Genomic DNA, 25952 nt, shown 5'->3' with positions numbered 1-25952 from the left:
GCCAGCGTTGGGGCCTCTCCTCAGGCGCGTCCCACCTCTGCGGAAAACAGGAAGTTGCTTAGAGTGGGCGGGACGCGCCTGAGGAGAGGCCCCGATGCTGGCAAACAGCTGACTGTGAATTGCTGGTGCAGCAGGAGGGAAAAGGCTTCGGGGAAGTAAAAATAACCATGCAGACAGGAGAGAGCGGGCTGAAGAGAGGGAGGTGGGGGGTGGAGAAGGGAGAAAAAGCTGGCCAAGGAAGTCGGTCGGTCAGTGGGTAGGGGGTGGAAAAGGGAGAAAAAGCTTAATAAGGAGTGGAAGTGAGCCATCTAGTCCACTGTAAGCATGGAAGCCAGTTTGGTTGATTTGTTTCCACTCCCCCGCATAGCCGTCATTGCTGTTCATGTGAAACAAAGCAAGCCAAACATATGAGCAGCTGTGTATCCATGTTGTTGTTCTTTATTGTTGGTCCATGTCTGTAACAAGTCTAAAGTTGTTTCAGTTAGCAAGGCAGTGCCTTAAAAGTTGGATGAGAAATGTAGATGTAGTAACAAATGAATATCACTAAAACAGCTTCAAAAATTGTTGTAGCTGGTAGAAACTGCAATTATAAACTCTATAGTTTGATTTTTCTTCACTGTGCTTCTATACAATACAGATATCCAGATTTCAGTGAGGATATCCTGTTTTCTAATGGGTTCATCATCTTAACTGTTGTTATAATCTGCCATGGGACGATAGAATATATTGAAATTAAATGGAAGTAGAATTAAACTCTCCTTTCATTGGGGCAAATGAAATCACATTTTCATCTGTTTTGTAGTTTACCTTTTAGGTACACAAATGGATTATTCTGTTTTGAACATGTTTCAGGGGCAAGTGGTTTTATAAGTCAAAATAAAAATAAATATTTTGTTTCATGCAGATCTCTTTTGCTTAAACATAAATGTGTTATAAATCCCTAATTGGTTTTCTTATATTTTGTTCTTGTGATGACTTATACTGTGCCAAAACTAAAAACTCTTTATTTGGTCGATAATAAAAGGAATACTATCCACCCTAAAAGGTTGTTTTGTGGCTGTACATGAGAAATTGTGGTATTGAATAAATAAGTGTATGTTTGTGTCCCTAGTCAAGAAATCCAGTTAATCGTTTAACATTAGTGGAAGACTCTTCCACAAGACTCTGAAGGGGCTTCCTGTCCGGGTGCTGTCGGACAATACATCAATCTTCAGGGCGGCCCTGGCTGCGGAAGCTGCTCAGATTTTCCACTGGGCCAAGCTCCACTTGGATCTGCTGTCCGCAGCTCACATAGCAGGTCAGCGCAACATGTAAGCCAATTTCCTCAGCAGACATCAAATCCGCGATGAGCTGCTCATTTCTGACACCTTGCAGGCCCTATTAAAGATCCGGCTGAGGGCGGCGCCTCCTCGGTTAATCCTAGGATGGCTAGTACCAAGAAGCCTTCTCGGGCTTTTCCGGTGCATGACTCCATCCAAGAGCTTATTTCAGTGCAATGGTCTGACCCTGATGGGCCTTTGAAGGCTTTCATATCGGGATCCTTTTCTGCAGTTCTCGGAGTCCGGGGTAACGGTACGTACAGTGCCTTCCTTCCTGCCTAAGGTGGTTTCAGCGTTTCAGCTGAACCAGCCCATTTTTCTACCTTCCTTCTCTAGGGAGGACTTTCCGGATTCCTTTGGGCAATTGCGTCTTTTGGATGTTTGCAGGGCTCTGTTGCAGTATCTGCCTACCAGCAGGTGGAGCTAGAGATGTACTGATCTTCAACTGCTTCTGATGCGATACGATATCTGCATGAAGGATCTGAACAACAAAAACAAAGTCAGATAGGGAGGGATCATGGATTCATCTGCTGTGACTAAAGGAAAGAAATTTACCAAGGTAAGAACCTAAATTTCCCTTCCTTGTCATCAACAGCAGATGAATCCATTGATGGGATGTACAAAAGCACTCCCTATACAGGGTGGGAACAGGCAACTCCGCGAGCAGGCACCTGCGCCCCAAAATGTGCGTCCTGCTTCGCTGCCACATCCAGCCTGTAATGCCGTACAAAGGAGAGCTGAGAAGCCCAAGCAGCCGCACGACATTTCTCTTTAAGAGAAAGGACACCTGTTTCAGCCCACGAGGAGGAAATCGCTCTCGTGGAATGCGCTTTAAACGCTTCAGGCAGAGACCATCCTGAGAGCAGATATGCAGAAAAAATGACTTCCCTGAGCCAATGGGCTATAGTGGCCTTAGAGGCCGTACACCCGCGTCGAGGACCTGTCAACAATGGGAAGATAGAATATATTGAAATTAAATGAAAGTAGAATTAAACTCTCCTTTCATTGGGGAACATGAAATCACATTTTCGTCTGTTTTGTAGTTTACCATTTAGGTACACAAATGGATTATTCTGTTTTGTTTCAACCTAATTCATGTTTAATGCAAGGTATAAATGTAATAAATAAATAGAGAGAAACTCTGAATGTTGAGCACCTGATTATCAAAACATGATGTCTGTTTTAGTGGCCTTGACCAGGAGAAAAAAAAAATCTCTGCACAGACACAGCATGTGCTAGAGTGTCCCTATAACCAGCCCCTCCAAATGAAACAGTGGGGAGCGCTGAAAGAGACAGGGAAAAAGGGTAACATGGGGAGAGAGAAGGATATAGTAAATGCTGGACAGGGATGGAGAAGGACACAGAGTCAATACTGGTCAGGGAGAGGGTAGGGGCATTGAAACACAAAGAGGCAGTGCTGGAGAAAGAAGAAATGGGGACACAGGGGCACTACTGAAAAGGGGGGAGATAGGGGCACTACTGAAAAGGAGGGGGATAGGGACACAGGGGCACTACTGGAAAGGGGAGGAGATAGGGACACAGAGAAGGCACTACTGGAAAGGGAGAGGAGGTAGGTCACAGAGTAGAAAACAGTAGAAAAAGGTATTTTATTTTCAATTTGATATTAGGAATATGACAGTATTTGAAAATGCACATCTCCAATACCTTCAAATTAGCAACCCTGCAGGGGTCTGAGTGCATTTTCTTAAGTCATTTTGGATGTACTGCAGCACAGATTTTGATGGGTAGAATCAGGGACTGCAAATCCCACATGAATTTGGGATGCGAGTTCACACTAGGACTGGTTTAAAAATCTCCCTTCTGTAACTGGATCACTTGGCAGCTCTATACACAGCTATTTGATAGTGGGGACATAAAATGAAAGATCAGTGCCAAACAGATGTAGAGAAGGAAAAGAAAAAGACAAGAGGCGAGAGAAGAAATGGAAAGGCCAACCTGGAAAATAATTTGTAAGGCTGACTCATGGAACATGGAAAAAAAGACTGGGACCAGCCAAATTTCCAGACAACAAAGGTAGAAAAAATATTTTTATTTAATACTTTGTAAGGACTGAGATGTACCTGCTTTGTAAAATGTACATTTTTTGTATTTTTATTTTGCAAAGTACAGGAGAAAATGCATTTCTGTTTCTTTCTTTTTTTTTTTTTTTTTTTACCAGTATTGCACTATTTATAGAGTCTGGCTTCATTGGGCAGAGAGGAGGGGACTCTTTATTTCAATTTTTGTTCTTGTTGTTGGTGGTGGTTTCTTTTGTTTTGGGTTTTTTTTTTTTAATGGCTCCCTATTCTGTATTAGATTGGAATATTGTCACAATTTGGGTTTCTGCCAGGTGTTTGTGACCTGGGTTGACCACTGTTGGAAACAGGATACTCGGCTAGATGGACCATTGGTCTGACCCAGTATGACTACTCTTATGTTATATAGATGAGGGTCTGCCCATGTTCTGCACATGTGCCTGAGGTGAAGGATTCTGCTAGCACATAGCATCTGTGTAGGAATGTGTAACAGTGCAGCTTGTTCCAGTTTCCCAATAGTAGGTTAATTGGTGCTGTAGAGCCCAGTGTAATATATATATAGCACTGTCTGTTCATAGGTGGATTAGGGCTGTTATAGTGTGGTAAGTTTTGTGTTCTAGGGCAGTGTTTCCCAAGTTTGTCCTGGAGTAACCTCTTGCCAGTCAGGTTTTCAGGCTATCCACAATAAATATGCATGACATTGATTTGTATATACTGCCTCCATTACATGCAAATCTTTTTCATGCAAATTCATTGTGGATAGCCTGAAAACCTGAATGGCAAGGGGGTACTCCAGGACCACCTAGGGAAACACTTCTCTAGGTCCCACTGTAATATTTATAGCACTTTCTTTTTGTAGGTGGATTAGGGCAGTTATGGTGTGGTAAGTTTTCAGTATAGGTTTTGGGTGTCTTTTTGCAGGGGTTTGTGTTATTTCACAAAATGTCTAGCCCTATTTGAAAGTAGGCTCTGAGGCAAGGGCCACCTTTGGTGGCCATTGTCACCTAAAATAAAAATGCTCAGGACTAGTGGACTGATCTCTTGGACTTGGTTCTTTACCACCCTGTTTTTGTTTTGTTCAGGACTAGTGTTCTTCACATCCTGTAGAATCACCACACAAACAAACACCCATCTGATTTAAATAAGGTGTCTAGAAGTGGAAGGAATGTGTGTACTATTCCTGAGGTGATGGTCACAATTTGAATATTTTTACTTTGTAGTTAAGAAGACAGGTTGCTTGCTCTGTCCTACCTCTTGATGTAACTTAGTGTTTCCCTTGTAGGCAGGATGCAACAGAGACAGCCTGTATTAATCAGTGCCCGCTACAGCCTCTGAGCGACAACACAGACACTGCTGTGTAGCTGACACCAACTGGCGCCTATTTTATAAAAGTCTGCTCCCCCTGAGATCAAAACCTGGTTACGCCTCTGTACCAGTCCTGACCCTTGCTATATAGCTGGTGGGGATCCTCAAGCATCCCCAGCTAAGGAACTCCTCCAAAGATGGCCAGAACTCCCTTCTACCAAGCTCTACAGTTGGCAACAGCATCCTTGAGCCACCAACAACTAAGAATGCATGGCATGGGGTGCCGGAATTAGTGGCTTAGGGACATTGCTGCTGTCTGCCAAGCTTGGTAAAAGGGAGTTCTGGCCACCTTCGGAGGATGTCTTCAGCTGAAACAGCTTGAGGATCCTCATTAGCTAAAGTATTTATACTCTGAGGAAGGGGTAGGGCAGGGCAGAGAAAATTTTGTGCCCACCCACCTTGGGCTCAGGCCCACCCAAAATTGGCTATCTGGCTATGCCACTGGCCCTCAGGCTGCAAACCTCAAAGATCACATTCTGAGCAGGAAATCAGTAAACCTAAAGGCATAAATTTATATCAGCCCATTATGTGCCAGTCTACCTGCTAAATTTTAGTGGTCACAGAGTAAGTGGTTGGCTTGGGGAGCTGAGTTAGTATTGAATTTAGGTTAACCAGTGCTTTCTGCAAAAATGGAAATTGGCACCTCATTTTGTGGTAGCCGCTTTGGTACAATGCCCTTTCTTTATTACTGGTGACTCCAGCAGAACATCCCTCTTTCTTTCTCCTTTTACCAAACATCCCCTTCTTTCTCTTCTATTCTTCGCCCAGAACCATTATACCCCTATACCACTTTTTGCCTGGCCCATAATAATGGGGGTGGCACACCACTATAGCAGTAACCCCTCACTCATGGTGCCCATACTCTCCCCCTACTTTCTTCTCACCATCACAGCCTATTACTAGTCCTCTCCCACAGCTCCACTATCACTCCCTGTCACCATCACTCAGCCTTTCTTCCCTTTACAGTTCCTTTTTGCCTCTTCCAGCATTTCACAGCAGCATTCTCTCTCCTAACAAGTAACCTCTTTCAATTCTCTTTCTTGTCCCCTTTATTCCTCTCCCAGTATATATATTTTTTTACCTTAACTACTATAGATATTATTTTGCGAGTAGACAAAGAAGCACAAGGTACCTTCAAGAAACAATCTTATCTTGAAAAAGACAAATCTGTTTGAGATTTAAATGAGTGATGGTGATAAATGGCGCAGGAACTGGTTCAGGAAGTCATATTTCTATGAAGTCCGTCAGAAGTGTGTTCAAATCACAAGGGGGCATGTTGGGGCTTATCAGAGGCGGGATTAGGGTATGCCTAATACTTGGACATTTTATAGCCATAATGGAACAAAACAAAAACGTCCAGGACTAAAACTAAGACGTTTTGAGCTAGACCTATTTTTAGAATGAATAAGGCACAAAAATGTATCCTAAATGGCCAGATGACCACTGGAGGGAATCAGGGGTGACCCCCCTCCCACTGACCCCCCTCCCAACGTTCACCCCACAAAGATGTGAATAAAAATAAGGTTTACCTGCCTCTATGACAGCCTCAGATGTTAAAGTCAGGTCTATTAAAGCAGCATGCAGGTCCCTGGAATAGTGTAATAGTGAGTACAGTGCACTATGGAGCGGGGGACTCAGGTTCCTATATTCCACTGCCTGTCAACACTTGTGGTAGAAACTGTGACTACTCCCAAAGTCACCAAAACCCTACCCACATATAGGTGCCCCCTTCACCCATAAGGACTATTGTAGAGGTGTATAGAGACAGGGGGGAGTAATGGGTTTTGGATGGACTTTGGAGGGCTCAGGGGACAAGATAAGGGAGCAAAGGTGAGATGTGTACCTGGGAACATTTTTATGAAGTGAACAGAAGTGCTCTCTAGGGTGCTCCATTGATCTCCTGGGAGGACTAGGGGACCAGTCTACTAAAAATGCTGGCTCCTCATAAATCCCAATGGCATGAATCTCTACGTTTTGCACTTATTTGTTTTTTTCCTGAAAATGGACCAAAAACCAAAACGTCCAAAGCAGAAAACCTTGTTCAAAACAGTATTTAAAAAAAAAATAGACATTTTTCTTTGTCGAAAATTACCTTCTTTCTTATTCAGATTTTGGACGTTTTGTGCAAAATGTCCAAAGTCGGACTTAGACGTCATATCGAAAATGCCCCTCTAAATAAGTCAAAAATGCTGTCAAAAACCTAAAGTACGTATTTTTTAAGAAAAAAAAATAAAAGATAGAAGGGCGATGTAGAGAATATCCCTGCAACATCATTCCATATTCCAGCAGCCTGAACAGCCAGGGTTTTCTTGAAAGCTAACAGTCTCCTCTTTCCCTTAAGAGAAGGAAAAGTAAAGTAATTAGCAATGTCACAATGCCTAGATCTAAGAGACATTGCAAAATGAAAATGACAGAGAAAATAATTGGGGAACAGACCTGGGAGGGATTTTAAAAGAAAACAGGCCAGTTTAAAGATAATTCTAGCTTCAAATGGTAACCAATGAAGTCTAGTATAATATTGAGTAACATTATCGTATTTATAAAGGCCAAAGATTAATCACAACTGTGTTTTGTATGGTCTGTAATCTTTTCAGGATCCTTTTTGTGTAACCTGAGTTGCACAAAATATACAGAGTTGCAATAATCCAAGTAGGACAACAGTAAGGAATGTACTAGATGCTCAAATTGTTCAGTTTTGAAGTAGTTACATATAGTACACAGCTTTCTCATTAAGAAAAAGCATTTCTTTACTAAAGAATTAATCTGTAATTCCATAGAAATAGTGCTATCCACCTGAATACCTAATATCATAATAGCTGGAGAGATCTTATATTCAGAATGATTTATAATGATGGATTTAGGGATGAGTTCAGATTTGTTATGAACAGAAAATTAGTTTTATTAGTATTAAGTTTTAATTTATATGTATACATCCATTTATATAGCAGATCAATTCAAAGTTGAATTCTGGTTAAATCAATATTAACTATCGATTGTAATAGAATCAATATAGAGATATCATCTGCATAAACATAGTGAAGAACACCGTGTCTGTTCAACAAAGAACCCAATGAACAAAGAAAAACATTAACACCAAGGAAAGGGGAGAACCTTGAGGGACACCACACAAATCAGAACAACGAGGGGAAAGATTAGAATGTAATTTAGCCCTATATGATCTTTTAGTCAAAAAACCTTTGAACCATTTCAAAATGTTGCCCATAATTCCCATTTCCTCAAGACTGTAAAAAACGAGACCATGGTCTACCAAATCAAATGCAGAGGATATCAAACTCGAGCAACAATGCACTTCTATCCTCACTAAAAAGGATCCTAACATGATCCAACAAAGAAAAAAAAAAAAGAACAAAATCCAGATTGATAATTGAGTAAGATATCATATTTGCCCAGATAACAAACCAACTGTAATGTTATCAGACCTTCCACTAACTTAGTGAAAAAGGGAAGAGGAGCCAGTTTTATGAGATAAAACGGACAAACATCTAACATACAATAAGAGGAAACATATTTCTGAAATAGATTAGAAAAATCGCTCCAAAGAATATGACCAAAATCACACCATATTCGATCAACTGGTATTGTTTCCTGTAAAGGTAGATATCACAACAAGAATCTGCAAAACCTGCTCTTATTTCACAGATTTTATCCTGGAAATATTCAACTAGTTGATTAGCAGGAGCTTGCTCTAATTCTGAACTATAATTCCCAGGTGCAAAATAAGCAAATTAACAATTATAAGTGATCATTTCGTATTAGAGCTACTCCTGCCAATCAACTCTGAATAATACTTCTTCCTTGCTATTTGTCTTCCTTTCTCAGTGTATGTCTGTGTGAGGAAGGGAGTGAGAGTGGCAGGCGTCCCTAGAAACACTCCCTCACTGATGTTATAGTTCAGCCTTACACAGGTGGAGCTAAACCTATGTCAGAGGGACGGGGCTCAGGCAAGGAGGAGGTTAAATTCCCTGAGCCAGAACTGTTCAGCGAGGTCCCAAAGCAAGAGGCTTCCTAGGGAGAGACCCCAAGGTAGGGTTATCATATTTGTACCCCAGTCACACAGTCACCTTGATCCCCCCAAGGATGCCAGATTCCATAAGAAGTAAAAATACTGGTAAAAGTAATGCATTTTCTTCCTTAGTCTAAATACAAAAAGTGGTCTAGTGGTTAGGGTGGTGGACTTTGGTCCTGAGGAACTGAGTTCGATTCCCGGCACAGGCAGCTCCTTGTGACTCTGGACAAGTCACTTAACCCTCCATTGCCCCATGTAAGCCGCATTGAGCCTGCCATGAGTGGGAAAGCGCGGGGTACAAATGTAACAAAAAAAAAGTTAGAAATCATGTACATTTCCAAAAAAGCAAACATCCATGAGGAGCATGCCCACTTTCCTTTCCCTCCCATCCACAAGCAGCATGTCCCCCTTTCTTCTCCATCCCTTTCTATCCATATGCTGCATTTCCCCCTTTTCCCTTCCCTCCCCTCCTCTCCATGTACTGCATGTCCCCTTCTCCTCTCCCTTCCCTCCCATCCACAAGCAGCTGCCCCTTTCTCTCCCTTGCATCCAGAAGCAGCTTGCTCCCTTCTTTCCTCTCCCTTCCAAGCTTACCTTGCAGCCCTGGTGGTCTAGAGACCGCTTCATGGCACGAAAGAAACTCACTCTTTCTTGCTTGCTGCCACTGACCTTCCCTGACCTGCTGCGAAGTCTCACAAGACCACCACTTAAGTCTTGGCAGCCATTTTCAAGAAGCGGTGGCAGCGAGGAGCTGAGCAGCAGTAGCAGGCAGGAAAGAATGGAGTTCTTTCCTGCCCCAAAGAGGCCACTAGACCAACAGGGAGTGCTGATAGGCTTCGGGTCGGAGGAGAAAAGGCAAGGCCAGCCAACCCTGCCAGCCAGCCAGCCCCAAAACCCGGACAAATGGGCTGGATGAAAAAAAAATGTTGGGACCTCCAACAGTCTCCTGAAAAGAAGGACATGTCCAGGGAAATCCGGACACATGGTAACACTATTCTGAGTGCCTATTTTATAAAGGCACACCCTTCTAAAACAGGTGACTTTTTAGACTTTTCAAATAGGCATCCTGTTATAAAATGACCTCATTTTGGGATAAAACTATAATGAAGGCAATAACATTTATATGCTGATTACATGCATACTGTAAATGATTAGAATAATGACATTTACACTACTAATCATTTTATAGTACCACTTATGAACACAATTAGTACTATAAAATGATATGTGCATAAATGTTACACAGCATGTATCTGACATATGAGTGTATACATAAAATCTGGGCAGAATGTAAGCAGGACAACTTATAGAATGGTATAAAGTTAAGCGCATATCTCTAGCACTTAGGCGCAAGAGCAGTACTATGGCTAACAGCATACATGCACATATACCTGGATATGCTATTATTCTATAATGGAAAGTAGGCACCACATAGGTGCCCTTTGTGTGCCTAAATATAGACCCATGGTTATACAATTGCCATCTTTCGGTCTATGAAAAAAATAATTAATAGGGTCCTTTGACATTGAGAGCTTTAGTGACAAGCTAAGGGTAGCAATCTCTAGAGTAAGGATGTGCAAACAATTTGAGGTCAAAATCCACTAAAATGTTTTTGAGTATCCAAGGTAAATCTCTTACATAACTTTTCCTCCCCCTGCTCCTTCTCACTAGTAACCTTGGGATAGTTTAAAAATCCAGAGAAGTGGGGGAGGATCAAGATGGCGTCCGTGTGAGGGAGTGTTGCCTGTAGGCTCTTGAACACCAAGCTTCGTCTTAACAGCGTTTTACTTTCTTTGACCTGGGATTATGGTGAAAAGAAAGGGGAAAATCTGGGCTAAAGCCGCTGCGAGCCCTAGTGGTATTCCGACACTGCTGCAGCCGACCTTAGAAACGTTCGGCCTCCTGGCACTTGGAGTCCAGATCCCCACCCCGGTTGGATCCCCAGAACATCTCAGGGAGCGCGGAGGCGGCGTCTTTAAGTCCGCCACGCCAGACTGCCCCGCCGAGACCGAGCGGAGAGGCGAGACCGATAGGAGAACCTCAGGCGGAGGCCTTGGAGGTTAGTGGTGGCCCTGTCGGGCACTCGACCCCAGAAGGATTAGCATCAGGAAGTAGGGCGGGAGGTATCGATTCCTCGCCCTCCCCCATCCAGATGGCTCCACTCACCGGACTTGGTGTGAGGCCTAGACTGGCAGTCGTCACTCTCGAGACCCTTTGGGATGTGATCTACATCCTTAATTCGTCTCTACTTCAAGTCACTAATTCCTTTACTTCTGAAGTAAAAGATTTAAAATCACAGTACCAAACCATGGAATCGAAGGCCAAGGAACAGGAAGGAAAATGTGAGTCAAATTTGCTTGAAATAAAAAAGTTACAGACTGTTGTTGGTAATATAGTAACAGAAAAAGATATTGTTCAAAGGAAAATTGAATTTTTTGACAATCAACTCAGACGTAACAACCTGAGATTTTTAAATTTTCCTAAGACTCCATTGATATCTCCATTGGAAATGCTAAAAAAATATTTTTCTGAAGTACTTGGAATTCCTAAAGAAGCTTAGCCTCCAATTATAAAAGCTTACTATATTACTGGAGCTAAAACAGTACCTAAAACAGTACATGTGGAAGCTCTGGAATTGAACTTAACACAATTTCTAGAATCATCCTTAGAAACTATTACAGAACGCATGACCCTTCTTGCTTCTTTTGCATTTGAAACTGATAGGAATCATGTTTTCAGACGCTACTTCAGATTTATCTCATCTCAATTCTTCGGATCAAAAATACTAATTTTTCCAGATCTTAGAAATCAAACAAAATAAAACATGGAAAAGAAAATAAGATGATACATTTTTTATTGGACATAACTTAATACATTTCTTGATTAGCTTTCGAAGGTTGCCCTTCTTCGTCAGATCGGAAATAAGCAAATGTGGTAGCAGATAGTATATATAAGAGAAACATCAAAGCATTACTTTGACAGTCTGACATAGTGGGAGGGTGGGGGTATGCATGGGGACATCAAAGCATTTCATTGATATTCTAACAGGATGGGTGTTGGTAGGTGAGAGGAGGGTAATAAACAGAGAAATACAGCTTTATGGTTTATAATGGGTTAGAAAACCCAGATCCTTATTAAGTCCTGTTTGTTGGGTGTCAAAATATTCAATCATTCTTATTTCAAAGGTCTTACGTTCCTGTATTGTTTTAAAATTACCTTTCAGTATTCTTACTGTGAAATCAGCTGGTATGGGTGTGGGGGAAGCTAATGGAAGGAGAATGATTGGTTGTGAGAGCAGAAGCCAGGGATTGATTAGGCAGGTGGGAAGGAGTCCCAGAAGAGAGAAGCAGAGGGAGAGAAGCAGTTGCAGGCTGAAAACCCTTGGGTAAGAGAGGTCCCTAAAGTACTGAAGCAGGCTGAAATACCTTGGGTGTGAGGAAGTCCCAAAAGTATTTGCAGGCTGAAAATCCTTGGTTAAGGGAGGTCCTTAAAGTATTGAATTTATCAGTGAAGCTAATGCAGGGTGAAATCCCTTGGTTATGAGGAGTCCCTAAAGTATTGAACTCTAGGGAAAGTATTGAATGTAAAGAGAGTAGAAGGTAGAAACTGCTGCTTTGTGATTTAACTGTGATGACGAACTGAAAGAACTGCTTCTATTTGGAATTGAACTACTGTTTATTGTGCACTGGATGAAGAGCCCAGACTGGAGCTGACTGTGAGCCTGTATTGAATCCTGGTATGTGCTGATAGCCTACTGCTTAAAGGGGACTATTTGCCACACACTTTCAGGTGGCTTACATGTGCTTAAGATTGAAGGTGAATGCTGCTGTTGGAACTGTGTATCAGGTCTACTAGAAACCTTCATGGAATAAAGTCCTTAAGATCGAAGTTGCTGGTGGACATTTATTTCTTGACTGTACCAGGAGCCCGTGGCTGGAGGAGATTGTTCTATCCTTGGCTGCACATAGAGGTACCTAGTTACAATATATAAATCCAGTCCCTCCTAAATTGTTTAAAATTGTTCACAGGAATCTCTTAGAACTTCTGTTGATTCTATTTGTGAAAGATACGCATTTCTCCAGATTCTGAGTTCAGAGAGCTCCATGCTCCTAATATCAGCTACTCCATTTGCACATTAGCTTGGCAAATGTATTTTAGATACATTTCTTTCCTTGACCCTCCTGAAACAGCTTCTAACAAATTCCAATATAGCATAGGGCCTGGGAAGGATGGATTGGAGGAGAAGGAATGCCTTTGACTTAGTAACCTTCATTTGGCATTTTTTAAAATTCTTCTGTAGATACTAACTCCAGAAAAGAGAATAGTGGCAAGCACATTGCAGATAATGTATTACTCACTACCTCATATATTTTGGTCTATCCTGTTTGTCTGCTGGGAATCTCTTTCTTCATAGCCCATTGTTTAAATATTAAATTAATATGCATTTCTTCTGTTTTTCAACCAAAGTTTTATCCTGCTTCTCTATACTTCGAGCTCACTTGGAACTAGTGCTTGGATCTGGCGCCATAAGCCTTTACTCTCCATTTGATTCTTGTCCTTCATTTGTGGTGAAAATGCCTCAGAATAAGAGATGGGTTGGTTGCATAATATTGTTGCTATTCCTTAGATGAAGGCAGGCTTCTATGGTAGCTTAAACATTCAGGAGTTTTTTCATTACTTACAAATACTTTAGATCCTACGTTCGGGAAAATTCATGCACTCTATCCACTATACCTTTTCTTGGTGAAAGTAATAGAAAGGGTGGTGGTGCATCAGGTACAGGCTTTCTTGAAAAGTACTGAGAAATTTGATCAGCATCAGGCTGGATTTAGGGTGGCCCACAGTACAAAGACAGTGCTAGTAGTGGTGATGGATAATGTGCTAAGATATCTCAATAAATGGAAGACAGTGTACTGTATCTGATATCCTGAAATGACAATAATAAGAAATCTATGTAAGCCACATTGAGCCTGCAAATAGGTGGGGGAATGTGGGATACAAATGCAATAAAATAAATACTGAGTACTGGCACCTTTTCCATTGTCTGCGAAAATTGACCCATGGTCCCCAAATTTTATTGAAAAAGCTCAGGCTCTACACACCAATTTTGCCTTGTCATAGATTCTGTGACTGGTTGCAGGGGGCCTGGCTATTGTGGGGTGGGTCCCTTAGTGATCACCCCATCCACAAAGTGTGGCCTGGCATTTGAGGACCAGACCAGTACCTTTTTTGCTAGAAAAAACGCACTGCCCCTCAGTCATCTCAAGATGAAGAGCTCTAGTGTCTTTAGCCTTTCCACAAGGGGGGAGGAGGGTCACTCCATCCCCTCTATTATTGCCCTTCTCTGTACTTTTTTTAATTCTTTACTTAGACTCTTTTCCCTTCCCTTCTTCCTCTGTTCCTTCTATCCTCTCGACTGTCATTGTATTGTTTTATCAGTTCATTGTAAGCTGCTTTGAGGCCGCTTTCAGTGGTATAAGGCGGGGTATAAATGTTCTGCATAAATAAATAAATAAATTATTACTTATATCTAGTGCATTTGATTTGGTTCTACATCAGCTGCTATTATGGAGTGCAAAAGTGGATTTGTCAGGAGTGCAGGCAAATCTAACTCATGAATATTCATTGTGGATATCCTAAAATCCCAATGGGACTAGATGTGCTCTGAGGACTGGGTTGGGAATGGCTGCCTTAAAGAACAGCACTTTCTTTAAATTAGTCACCTTTTTTCTAACGCCGCTCACTCTCTTACCTATCTATAGGTTTCATCTTTGCTTATACCCTACACTGTCAATTAAAATGTTCTATTACATATTGTGTTGACATTATACTCTATACTGTCAATTAAAATGTTCCATTATGTATTGTGTTGGCATTGTAAGTAGTATGCTACAGTGGTGGAAATAAGTATTTGATCCCTTGCTGATTTTGTAAGTTTGCCCACTGACAAAGACATGAGCAGCCCATAATTGAAGGGTAGGTTATTGGTAACAGTGAGAGATAGCACATCACAAATTAAATCCGGAAAATCACATTGTGGAAAGTATATGAATTTATTTGCATTCTGCAGAGGGAAATAAGTATTTAATCCCTCTGGCAAACAAGACCTAATACTTGGTGGCAAAACCCTTGTTGGCAAGCACAGCGGTCAGACGTCTTCTGTAGTTGATGATGAGGTTTGCACACATGTCAGGAGGAATTTTGGTCCACTCCTCTTTGCAGATCATCTCTAAATCATTAAGAGTTCTGGGCTGTCGCTTGGCAACTCGCAGCTTCAGCTCCCTCCATAAGTTTTCAATGGGATTAAGGTCTGGTGACTGGCTAGGCCACTCCATGACCCTAATGTGCTTCTTCCTGAGCCACTCCTTTGTTGCCTTGGCTGTATGTTTTGGGTCATTGTCGTGCTGGAAGACCCAGCCACGACCCATTTTTAAGGCCCTGGCGGAGGGAAGGAGGTTGTCACTCAGAATTGTACGGTACATGGCCCCATCCATTCTCCCATTGATGCGGTGAAGTAGTCCTGTGCCCTTAGCAGAGAAACACCCCCAAAACATAACATTTCCACCTCCATGCTTGACAGTGGGGACGGTGTTCTTTGGGTCATAGGCAGCATTTCTCTTCCTCCAAACACGGCGAGTTGAGTTCATGCCAAAGAGCTCAATTTTTGTCTCATCTGACCACAGCACCTTCTCCCGATCACTCTCGGCATCATCCAGGTGTTCACTGGCAAACTTCAGACGGGCCGTCACATGTGCCTTCCGGAGCAGGGGGACCTTGCGGGCACTGCAGGATTGCAATCCGTTATGTTGTAATGTGTTACCAATGGTTTTCGTGGTGACAGTGGTCCCAGCTGCCTTGAGATCATTGACAAGTTCCCCCCTTGTAGTTGTAGGCTGATTTCTAACCTTCCTCATGATCAAGGATACCCCACGAGGTGAGATTTTGCGTGGAGCCCCAGATCTTTGTCGATTGACAGTCATTTTGTACTTCTTCCATTTTCTTACTATGGCACCAACAGTTGTCTCCTTCTCGCCCAGCGTCATATACTTTCCACAATGTGATTTTCCGGATTTAATTTGTGATGTGCTATCTCTCACTGTTACCAATAACCTACCCTTCAATTATGGGCTGCTCATGTCTTTGTCAGTGGGCAAACTTACAAAATCAGCAAGGGATCAAATACTTATTTCCACCACTGTATGTCATAGTTTATATTGTTTTTTGAATATTTTTACTGATGTAATTGTCTATTGCTCATGTTTGATTTATTCTTACTGTATACCACCATGACTGAATTCCTTCAAAAATGTGGTAAATAAATCCTAATAAATAAATACATATATCTAGTGTGTGCACAGTGACAGTTACAAACCAGGGAAGACTGTTGTCTTAAAGGCAACAGGGAAAATGTTTCTAGTGCTATATACTTTCCTATCGTTTATCTATTATAGAGCTTTCCCTGCAGTGTTCCAGTACTCCTTGACCCTGCCTGCTTCTCTCTGCTGCATTCCTCTGATGGTTAGGTTACTGCCACAGCTATGTCCATCTAATTTCATTAGAGAAAAATTTCCACCCAAATCCCAGCCTCCAAATCATAGTAATATACTGACAGACAACAGAAATAGATCAGCATGATCCATGTAGTCTGCCCAGTAAGGTGACTAGCCCAAACCTGTCACCCCATGCAGCTCATATCAACATTCCCAGTGATATTAAATAGGAAGGCAGGAATGACTTTGAGAGGAACAGAGAGGGCAAACATATGAACATAAGCATTGCCATACTTAGGCAGACAAAGTCCATCAAGTCATGTATCCTGTTTCCAATAATGGCCAATCCAAGTCACAAGTACCTGGCAAGATCTCAAAAGAGTATCCTAAAATAAGCAGAGGATTTTCCCAACATTTAGTTGGTTTGAAGAGGAATGTCAAATCTAAAGATATCCTGGGCCAGAACAATGGTAGGCTGTATGCTTCCATGTGGGAAAGCTAAGTTTAATTTCTGGCCCAGGCTTCTGTTATCTGGACCTGGGATGCTGTGGAGGTATAGCTCACTTCCCATGGGGCAGAGGAAGAAATAAGGTCTCAGCTATTAATCAACACCAACTAGAGGCCAGACTCAGAGACTCCATGTTAGAGGGAGCTGTGGTTTGTAGACCCTGGTGAAATACTGTGACCACAAAAGCTAGGCCAATTTGATATTTCTGCAGCCTTCAACATCGTTAATCATGACATCTTACTAAGATTACTTTCTGAAGTTGGATTGATGGGTCCTCTTTTTAGTTGGTTTATGTCCTTCTATATCATTTATACATGAGTTTACTTGGACAAGTATTATTGAATCCAAACAAGCTTATGTAGTCTTATATTTTTGTGCTGGTACCTATCAATCAGGATGTAGGATCTATTCCTTCTGCCACTGAAAATTGTATTAAAAGAATTAGAGATTGGTCAACATCTGTACAACTCAAATTAAATACTGATAAGACTAGAATGTTATGCTTTACTTTCAAATTGTCAAATATCTCTGTTTATTCCAACTAGTAATGGGTTTCAATAAAAGGCTGAAAAGGTATTGAAAGTCTTGGGGATGCTCTTGGATTCCTCACTTACAATGGAACCCCCGATTAATAGTCTGGTTAGGAGAGCTTATTTTAGGTTGAAGCAACTGCGTATGTTGCACTCTTATTTCTTGCAGGATCACTTTAGAATTATTGTACAACTCTCAATTTTGATTATAGTAATTCTCTGTACTTGGGTATAACTTCAAAGCCGATTTAAAAAATTCAATTGATTCAACATTCAGCTGACAGATTTACTTTTTGCAAGTCTCGCAATGATCATGTGGCTCCTCTGTTGAGGGAGTTACATTGGTTGCTGGTATAGGCTTGGATCTATTTTAAGGTGTTATATTTAGTATTCGAGATTTTAGAAGGTACCTGTCTATCTCAACTGGTGAAAATATTAAACCCCCACATAGCATCTAGGAGCTGTAATCAGCTGCTTTTGGTTTTTCCAATGGTTAAGTATATGAGATTTAAGGATTTATTTTCTCACTCTTTTCTGTTTTCGGCTCTCTGACTATGGAATAATCTTCCCGTAGAATTACGTTTAGTGAGATGTTGTTTTTCTGTTTGTAAAGTTTTTAAAACGTATTTGTTTGTTAAATTGGAGTGGAGGAGTGGCCTAGTGGTTAGGGTGGTGGACTTTGGTCCTGAGGAACTGAGTTTGATTCCCACTTCAGGCACAGGCAGCTCCTTGTGACTCTGAGCAAGTCACTTAACCCTCCATTGCCCCATGTAAGCCGCATTGAGCCTGCCATGAGTGGGAAAGCGCGGGGTACAAATGTAACAAAAATAAAAAAATTTAGTAAGACATGATGTTTGATGACTTCATTTTAAATTTTTATATATTTTTGTAATGCATTGTATCAGTACTTTTTTCTTTCTTGTATCTCGCCTTGAATCTCAATTGAAGGAGTTGGTGGGTGATAAGTCTTTTATAACAGAATAGAACAGATAAAATCCCCAGGTAGCTCGTGCCACCACATTAGGAATTTTTGCTTTGAGGGTTTTTTTTATTTTTATCTTTTTTTCATTTTGTCAGAAAGTATGTGTATTCTATCACAAGAACATGCACTTTTCATGATGTGTGCACTTTTTCCATGCTCACTGTTCACACATGTGTGTACTATCGGGAAAAGCATGCACATTCTTCGTGAAGAGGGTGTACTCTTTCTGGAGATACAGGAAAAAAAACCTAAAATTGTGTGTTTTATTCCGTCATTTTGGGCTAAAAGCTATAAGAAGTATAATTTAAATGAATGCCAAATTCCAGAACTGGATCCAGTTGAGCTAAAAGCTCAAAGCAGCTGAAGAAAATTGCCAGGATAATAAAAATAAAAAGCTGGGGGCCCCTTACAAGCTAATGTAACCTTTAAAACTTGTTTTTATACTTTAAATAGTTTTTCCCTTTACCTGACACATAATGGCTTTATAACTAATATTACCTAGCTGAATTTATGGGATGTTGGCTGTTTTCAGGGCTTTTTTTGTGCCGATACACACCGGTACGGTGTACCAGCACCTTTTTTACCTGCTCCCCTGCCATAGGTGTCAGAATGGGGGAAGCCACAGGTGCTATGGCAGCTTCCCCCGGTTTACCTTTCAGCTTGTTTCTGTCATACTGCAACAGCAGCGTTACAGAAAAAGTTGGCTGTGCCACCCCAGAATCTCCTCTCTTCTGCACCCTGCCCCCATGATATAACTTCCTATTTCCGCAGGGGTGTGGCAGAGAAGAGACTCCAGGGCCAGCACAGCCAACTTTCTCTGTAACGCTGCTGTTGCTGTACAACAGAAACAAGCTGGAAGGTAAACCCTGGGGGGGGGGGGGGGGGGGGGGGGGGGGGAGGATGGGGAAGGTTTGAAAGACATTGAGAGGCCTGGCTGTCTGCAGGAAGAGTGCTTGTGAGGTGGATGGGGCTGGAAAATTTGCTTACGAATTTCTTGGCTTTGTTCCCGCCAAGGAGTTTATATTGAGAAAAGGAGACGGCATGACATCAAAGTTGGTCTCCATTTCCCTCTCCTCCGGTGGCAGCTGTTTTTTTTTCTGTTCTATCCACCCAAAACAAAACAAGCAAACCTCTGAGCTGCTCTATCCATGGTGTCGTTCTGTTTGTAGGTAGCATTTTTATTTGATCTCACTTATATTTTCAAATATGCCGGATTCTGCAGCATACACAGAGGAAGTATTGATTTCATCGGTTAGAGTAGTAATTAGTTCTAAATTGTAAATCACTGTGTTATTTGGAGGGGCTGGCTATAGGGACTCCCTGTATTTGTGCAGAGATGTCTGTTTTGGCGGTCCTCTACCAGGTGAAAACATCATGTGATGTTATGAGAATCAGGTGCTTAACAATCAGACTTACTATTTATACGTACAATTAAAAAAAATTAATTAGGTTGAAACCTGGGAGCATTTAACATCTTTATTTCCTGTGGCCTATATCAAAAGAAAAAGATGGCATATGGGAACTTGTTCCTTTTGTTTGTGGAATGCAGTGGTATATTATAAAAATGCACTTGCCTTTTTTTATTACTACTATTTCACAGAGAGGTATTAAATAATGAGGAAAGGGCTTCCTTCATGTAGAAGTTCTGTCCAACGTCAGTCTAAATGTGCCAACATTGTCCAGTTCAGCACACTATTAGGCCGCCAAGTTCATACAAAATTAATTATGTTCAGTGCAAAATAAATCTGTTGGCTCAGGCTGCTTGCTATGTGAATATTCCATCACAGTTCCATTATTGCAACCAAGTATTACATATTAAGGGCAATTGCTTTAAACTTTATTTTAATTCCTTTATCCAGTCTTCACATGCACATGGTTTTGCTATTTAAACCCAAAGGTGAATCTTAAGAGTGATTGAACAGTTAGTTATAAACTGCGTTGTTTCTGATTTTAGTTTTTTGGACTGCTTTGGGTCCTACTGATCTGTACATCTGCTATCTAGAATTTCGGAAGATGGCAATGAGAAAATAAAAATTAAGTTCTGGGTGCACTCTGTAGAAGCTGTTGTTTACTTTTGCAATGTGTGTATGGATGCCTGTTCTGCTGTGTACACGTGATAATATTTGAATAACTGTCTATATTTATGGCTATGACAGACTTTTAAATGCCCAGCTGGGTATATATGCTAATCTGTTTCAGACATATCCATCTACTTGCTCCCATGATATAACTGAATTCTATTATTCTGTCTGCAATGAAGCTACTAAGTAGTAAATTTAAAACAAATTGGAGAAAATATTTTCAATAATGCCTTTTTATATACTCCATGGCTGGTAAGGGGTGTGGTTACTGTGGGTGTGGCAACTGTATGGGGGAAGCTATAATGACCCCACCCCTAAGGTTGTCCTGTATGAGTACTTGCACTTTTTTTGCTACAAAAAAAGCACTGGCTGTTTATGTATAGCACTGCCAGTGCTACTTTCCCCCTCCCCTATATCAACAAAGTTTATGTTTATTAAAAATTTAATATTCCGTGAAGCCCGTAAAAGGATCTATGCGGTTCACAAAGTCTAAATACATAAAAATCAAAAATAGAAAACAATTCCATAAAAATAATAGGAAAGACCTATTTCATTCAAACCAAGACCACAGCATACACATACCAAAAAGTTCTAGATCATGCCATCACAATATGAGACAACATGAGACTCTTGTGGGGTAGACTCAGTGGTGGAATCAAAACAGTAAAAAATTTTCAAGAAAGACTGGGGTAAGTATAGAGGTTTCTGAAAGAGACTCTAGATGGGCCATGAAGTCATATTCCATGCTGGTATCAGAAGAAGTTACTTAACCCTCCATTGCCCCAGGTACAAATAAGTACCTGTATATGTAAGTCGCATTGAGCCTGCCATGAGTGGGAAAGCGCGGGGTACAAATATAACTAAAATAAAAAAATAAAAACAACACCCAGTGTTATGGGAGGCAAGGGCTGCTAGGAATTCCTCAAAGGGAAGAAGGGCTTTCATATGTATCTGGAATTGTCACTTGTAAACTATCTCCCATAAAGCAAGGAGTGCTGTATTGAATAGGTTTCACAGTGTTTCCTAAGTTGACATTGAGGCTTATTTTCAAAGCACTTAGCCTCCCAAAGTTCCATAGAAACCTATGGAACTTAGCCTCCCAAAGTGCTTTGAAAATATGCCTCATTGTTATATTAGGGGTTGTTTCGGGGTTCTCTGCTTGGGTAGGGGAGGGGGGATTGGGCATATTGGATGTTATCCTTTCAGAGATGGCCCGGGGTCATAAGAGTCTAGGTGCCGTGTCATCTCAGAATATGTTTAAGATACTACTACTACTACTACTATTAAACATTTCTAAAGCGCTACTAGGGTTACGAAGTGCTGTACAATTTAACATAGAAGGACAGTCCCTGCTTGAAGAGCTTACAATCTAAAGGACAAATGTACAGTCAGTCAAGTAGGGGTCGTCAAATTGGGACAGTCAAGATTTCCTGAAAAGGTATAAAGGTTAGGTGCCGAAAGCAACATTGAAGAGGTGGGCTTTGAGTAAGGGTTTGAAGATGGGTAGGGAGGGGGCTTGGCGTCAGGGCTCAGGAAGTTTATTCCAAGCATAGGGTGAGGCGAGGCAGAATGGGCGGAGCCTGGAGTTGGCAGTGGTGGAGAAGGGTACTGAGAGGAGGGATTTGTCCTGTGAGCGGAGGTTTCGGGCGGGAACGTAAGGGGAGATGAGGGTAGAGAGGTAATGAGGGGCTGCAGACTAAGTGTAACCCTACGGGTTACAGTAGGGGGAGGGGGAGGGGTGATCTTGTATACAACTGTTAAATTTGAAAGGAAACTAGGGTAAAGACTGTGGGAGTTTTTTTCACAAACCAAAATGGGATCATATGTTATCCAGCTTTTTGCTATATGATGTCTTTGTTTATTATTATGTTATGTTTGATTACTGTCATGTAATTGATTGCTGTTTTTGTTTAGACATGTTGTTTCATTGTACAATGTTGGATTTGTTTGATCCTGAATAAAAATCATTAAATCATAGAAGAAACAACACCCAGGAGTTGGTCCAATCCACAGCTAATCACTGAGCTATCAGCTAGTCCTGAGAGAAAGTCAGTGCCAGAAGCAGACAATGAGATGTGACAAGTCTTACCATCCTCCAGGGTGGTGCAGATTAGTTCCTGAGAAGAGGGTCCTGTCCCCGCTCGGTTGCACGCTTGCACCACCACCCCATACTGAGTGAACTTCTTCAGGTTGTCCAGGGTGTAGAGTTCGCTGTCCCCTGTGCTGTCCAGGCTGATAATGTTGAACTGATAGTTACCCCCTGTGCTGTACTCTCGGTAACCAATCTGATATCCCCTGATAACCCCATTCTGTAAGTGCTTTTTAGGAGCCTAAGAGAAGAAAAAAGCAGACGTATATGAATGAAATTTGTTTGCTAGGATAAATGCTACAGTTTAAAAAATATCTATATCTATAACTGTATCTATGTAGCTATAGATATATTTTCAATATTCAAAACTGCAGCAGATGAATCAACGGGCCCAGCCAGTAATTTTAAATAGCATAAGCAGTAGTATCCTGTTAATGCCAATGAAAATCATGTTTGACCACCTTGGTACTATCCAGGTAGTGCCAGGGCAGTACAGGGGCAGGGCTAAAGCAGAGCTAGAAGTTATCTGTGTACTTTCACTATTCAGCACCGATCCCCCTATAATTATCCAGGCCAAGTAGCTTTCCTAACTTGCCTGGTTAGTTAACCAGGTACAAGTGCTGAATACCGGCAGTACATGAGTAACATCTAGTACCCACCTTATACCCAGATATTCAGCCAGCACTGGTATCTGAGTACAGCCTGGCACTAAATAGCCAGGTATAAATTTTTAAATTCCACAGTCAGTGTTTGAAGTCAACACTGATTGCAATGTTTACAGAATAGTGCTTTCTCAGAATTTTGCAATTTACACACATGCACACATCCATGTGTAAATGCTATTATTCTAAACATTTATCCCATTAATTCTAGAAAGCTGCATACCCAAATTTCCGACTAGCGCAATAATTTGCATGCACAAAGTATAGAATAAGGTCAGTTGTGCACATAACTTAATGAACTATTTGGCCTAATGTTAGGCGATTTATAGAGAATGACCCCATATGTGGTTAATAGGCATGCAACTGTTAGTGCCTATTTTACAGAACTGGCCCCTCAGTGGCCTTGTCTGTTTAGGTAGGACTCATAAATGTGGAGGGGCTTTTTCGATATGACATCTAAGTCCGACTTTGTACGTTTTGCAAAAAACGTCCAAAATCTAAATAGGGAAGAAGGTCATTTTCGAAAAAGAAAAACGTCTATCTTTTTTTTTTTTTTAAATACTGTGGACGTATTTTTTTTGGTCCATTTTCGAAAAAAAAAAAAAAAAAAAAAAAGCGTCCAACTGCAAAACGAACAAAATCAAGCCATTGGGATGTAGGAGGAGCCAGCATTTTTAGTAGACTGGTCCCCCTGACATCACAGAACAGCAATAGGGCACCCTATGGGGCACTGCAATGGACTTCATAAAATGCTCCCAGGTGCATATCTCACCATTGCTTTCTTACCTTGTATGCTGTCCCCCAAAACCCACCCAAAATCCAGTACCCCCAACTGTACACCACTACCATAGCCCTTACAGGTGAAAGGGGCACCTATATGTGGGTACAGTGTGTTTCTGGTGAGTTTTGGAGGGCTCACAGTTTCCTCCACAATTGTAATAGGTAGGGGGAGGTAGGAGTCTGGGTCCACCTATCTGCAGTGCACTGCACCAAACATTACACTACTCCAGGGACCTGCATGCTGTTCTAATGGACCTGAGTATAACATCTGAGGGCTGGCATAGAGGTTGGTAAGTAATATTTTTCATCACATTTTTGGGGGTGGGGGAGTGGGAGGGGGGTTAGTGACTATTGGGGGAATAAGGGGAGGTCATTCCTGATTCCCTCCAGTGGTCATCTGGTTATTTAGGGCACCTCTTTGTGCCTTATTCGTAATAAAAACAGGTCTAGCTCAAAACGTCTAAATTTTAGTCAGACGTTTTGAGCTAGACCTGTTTTTATTATGAAGTTTTAGTCCTGGACATTTTTGTTTTGTTCCATTATGTCTAAGTCTTAGGAACGCCCAAGTTCCTCCCTGAACACGCCCCTGGCTCTCCCCTTTGAGATTTGGATGCACTGCTGGCGGACCTCAGAGAAAAACGTCTAAAAATAGGGTTCAAAAATACTGACTTGGATGTTTTTGTAAGAAAAACATCCAAATGCACTCCAAGAGAGATGTTAGCTAGATATATGAAAGAAATATTAGGTTTCACAGATGAAAATTTTCCACCTATGAGTCAAGTTTATTATTTACCACAACGGATATCTGGGACCTCTATACAACAACAAGAGCAACCACTTGATGTATCAGTGATTTTAGAGACACCAACAGAGGACTTAGTAGCCTTGGCTACATTGTTAGTAACTCTAGCTATCTCTATTGATAAAACTATGGTTATGAAGAAATTCTTTAAAAATAGAGAAAAAGAATTTATGGGTTTTAAAGTACTTATATTTCCTGACGTCTCTAAGGAGACTCAAAAAAGACGCAGGCAGTTTTTGTTACTGAAGCCAGGAGTTCTCCAGCTAGGTGCAACATTTTTCTTACGTTACCCGTGTAAGTGAATTGTCTGCTATCAATCGGTCAAATATATGTTTTTTTTGAATCTGTACAACTTAGTGAATTTATAACAGCCAAAAAATCTTTGAAGTGAAAAGAACATGCTTGAATAGGGAAAAAAAGAAAACCCCAGACCGGTTCTATTTTCTTTCAAAACTGTTATTTAAATTCTCCGGTTATTGTTAAACCTTGGATCTAATATTGAGGACTAGTGTGTACTCTGTCAGGATTTATTATTTCTTGAATATTGCTTTATAAAGTTATGGACAATTGTACCTTTTCTTTACAAGTGTAATACTTGGTGTATAATTTGAAATTTATATAAAAAACAAACCATCCAAATGCAGACTTATGTCACTTTTTGGATGTTTTTCTCTTTTGAAAATGAGCCTGATAGGATCCTAGGCTTAATGGATAGCTTATTCCTTTCAGTTAGGATTGCTATTTATGTGATAGTTGCTAAATAAATTGATAAATTATTAATAACCAGGCCCACATTAAAAAAAGGTATCAATGCTGTTTGCATACAATATTGATCAAATAAGTGCCTTTGAATATCAACAAGGTCTCTCTCTGTCTCTCTCTCTCTCTCTCTCTCTCTCTCTCTCTCTCTCTCTTTCTCTGTGAGTGTGTGTGTGTGTATATATGTACATATAGTTACATATGCATGTGTATCACAGGGAATGGATACCCACACTGGCCACCAAGTCAAGAGGAAGGGGAACTATGTTATCTCTGGAGTTAGTCTGAGTATCTCTGAGAAAAAAGAAGCACAAAAGGGAGGGAAACACTGAATCAATCCTTTCCCATAGTGCTGCTTTGTACACTGACTGACTACAAACCTATACACACCCAGATGTGCGCATGCACAGGCTTAGGAGTTGAAACCCCAGCACTGTCCTTTGTAATTATAAGCAAATCACAAAACAACCACTACATCTCCTGTTCCCCTCTCCTCTGCACCCTATTAAATAGAAATGGTAG

At 41.1% G+C, this 25952-nt stretch overlaps 1 protein-coding gene across 1 annotated transcript in view; it reads right to left on the bottom strand.

Annotated features, from left to right (window-relative positions):
* The window catches only part of DSCAM (DS cell adhesion molecule), a 999367-nt gene that overhangs the window by 347562 nt on the left and 625853 nt on the right, over positions 1-25952 (bottom strand). The window contains 1 exon segment of the mRNA XM_030205023.1: positions 22428-22668. Within this exon segment, the coding sequence (XP_030060883.1) occupies positions 22428-22668 (241 nt within the window).

The sequence above is a fragment of the Microcaecilia unicolor genome, chromosome 5, assembly GCF_901765095.1.
Source record: "Microcaecilia unicolor chromosome 5, aMicUni1.1, whole genome shotgun sequence".
NCBI lineage: Eukaryota > Metazoa > Chordata > Amphibia > Gymnophiona > Siphonopidae > Microcaecilia > Microcaecilia unicolor.
Note: the sequence above shows the minus strand (reverse complement) of the source record. Positions and strands in the feature narration are given on the sequence as shown.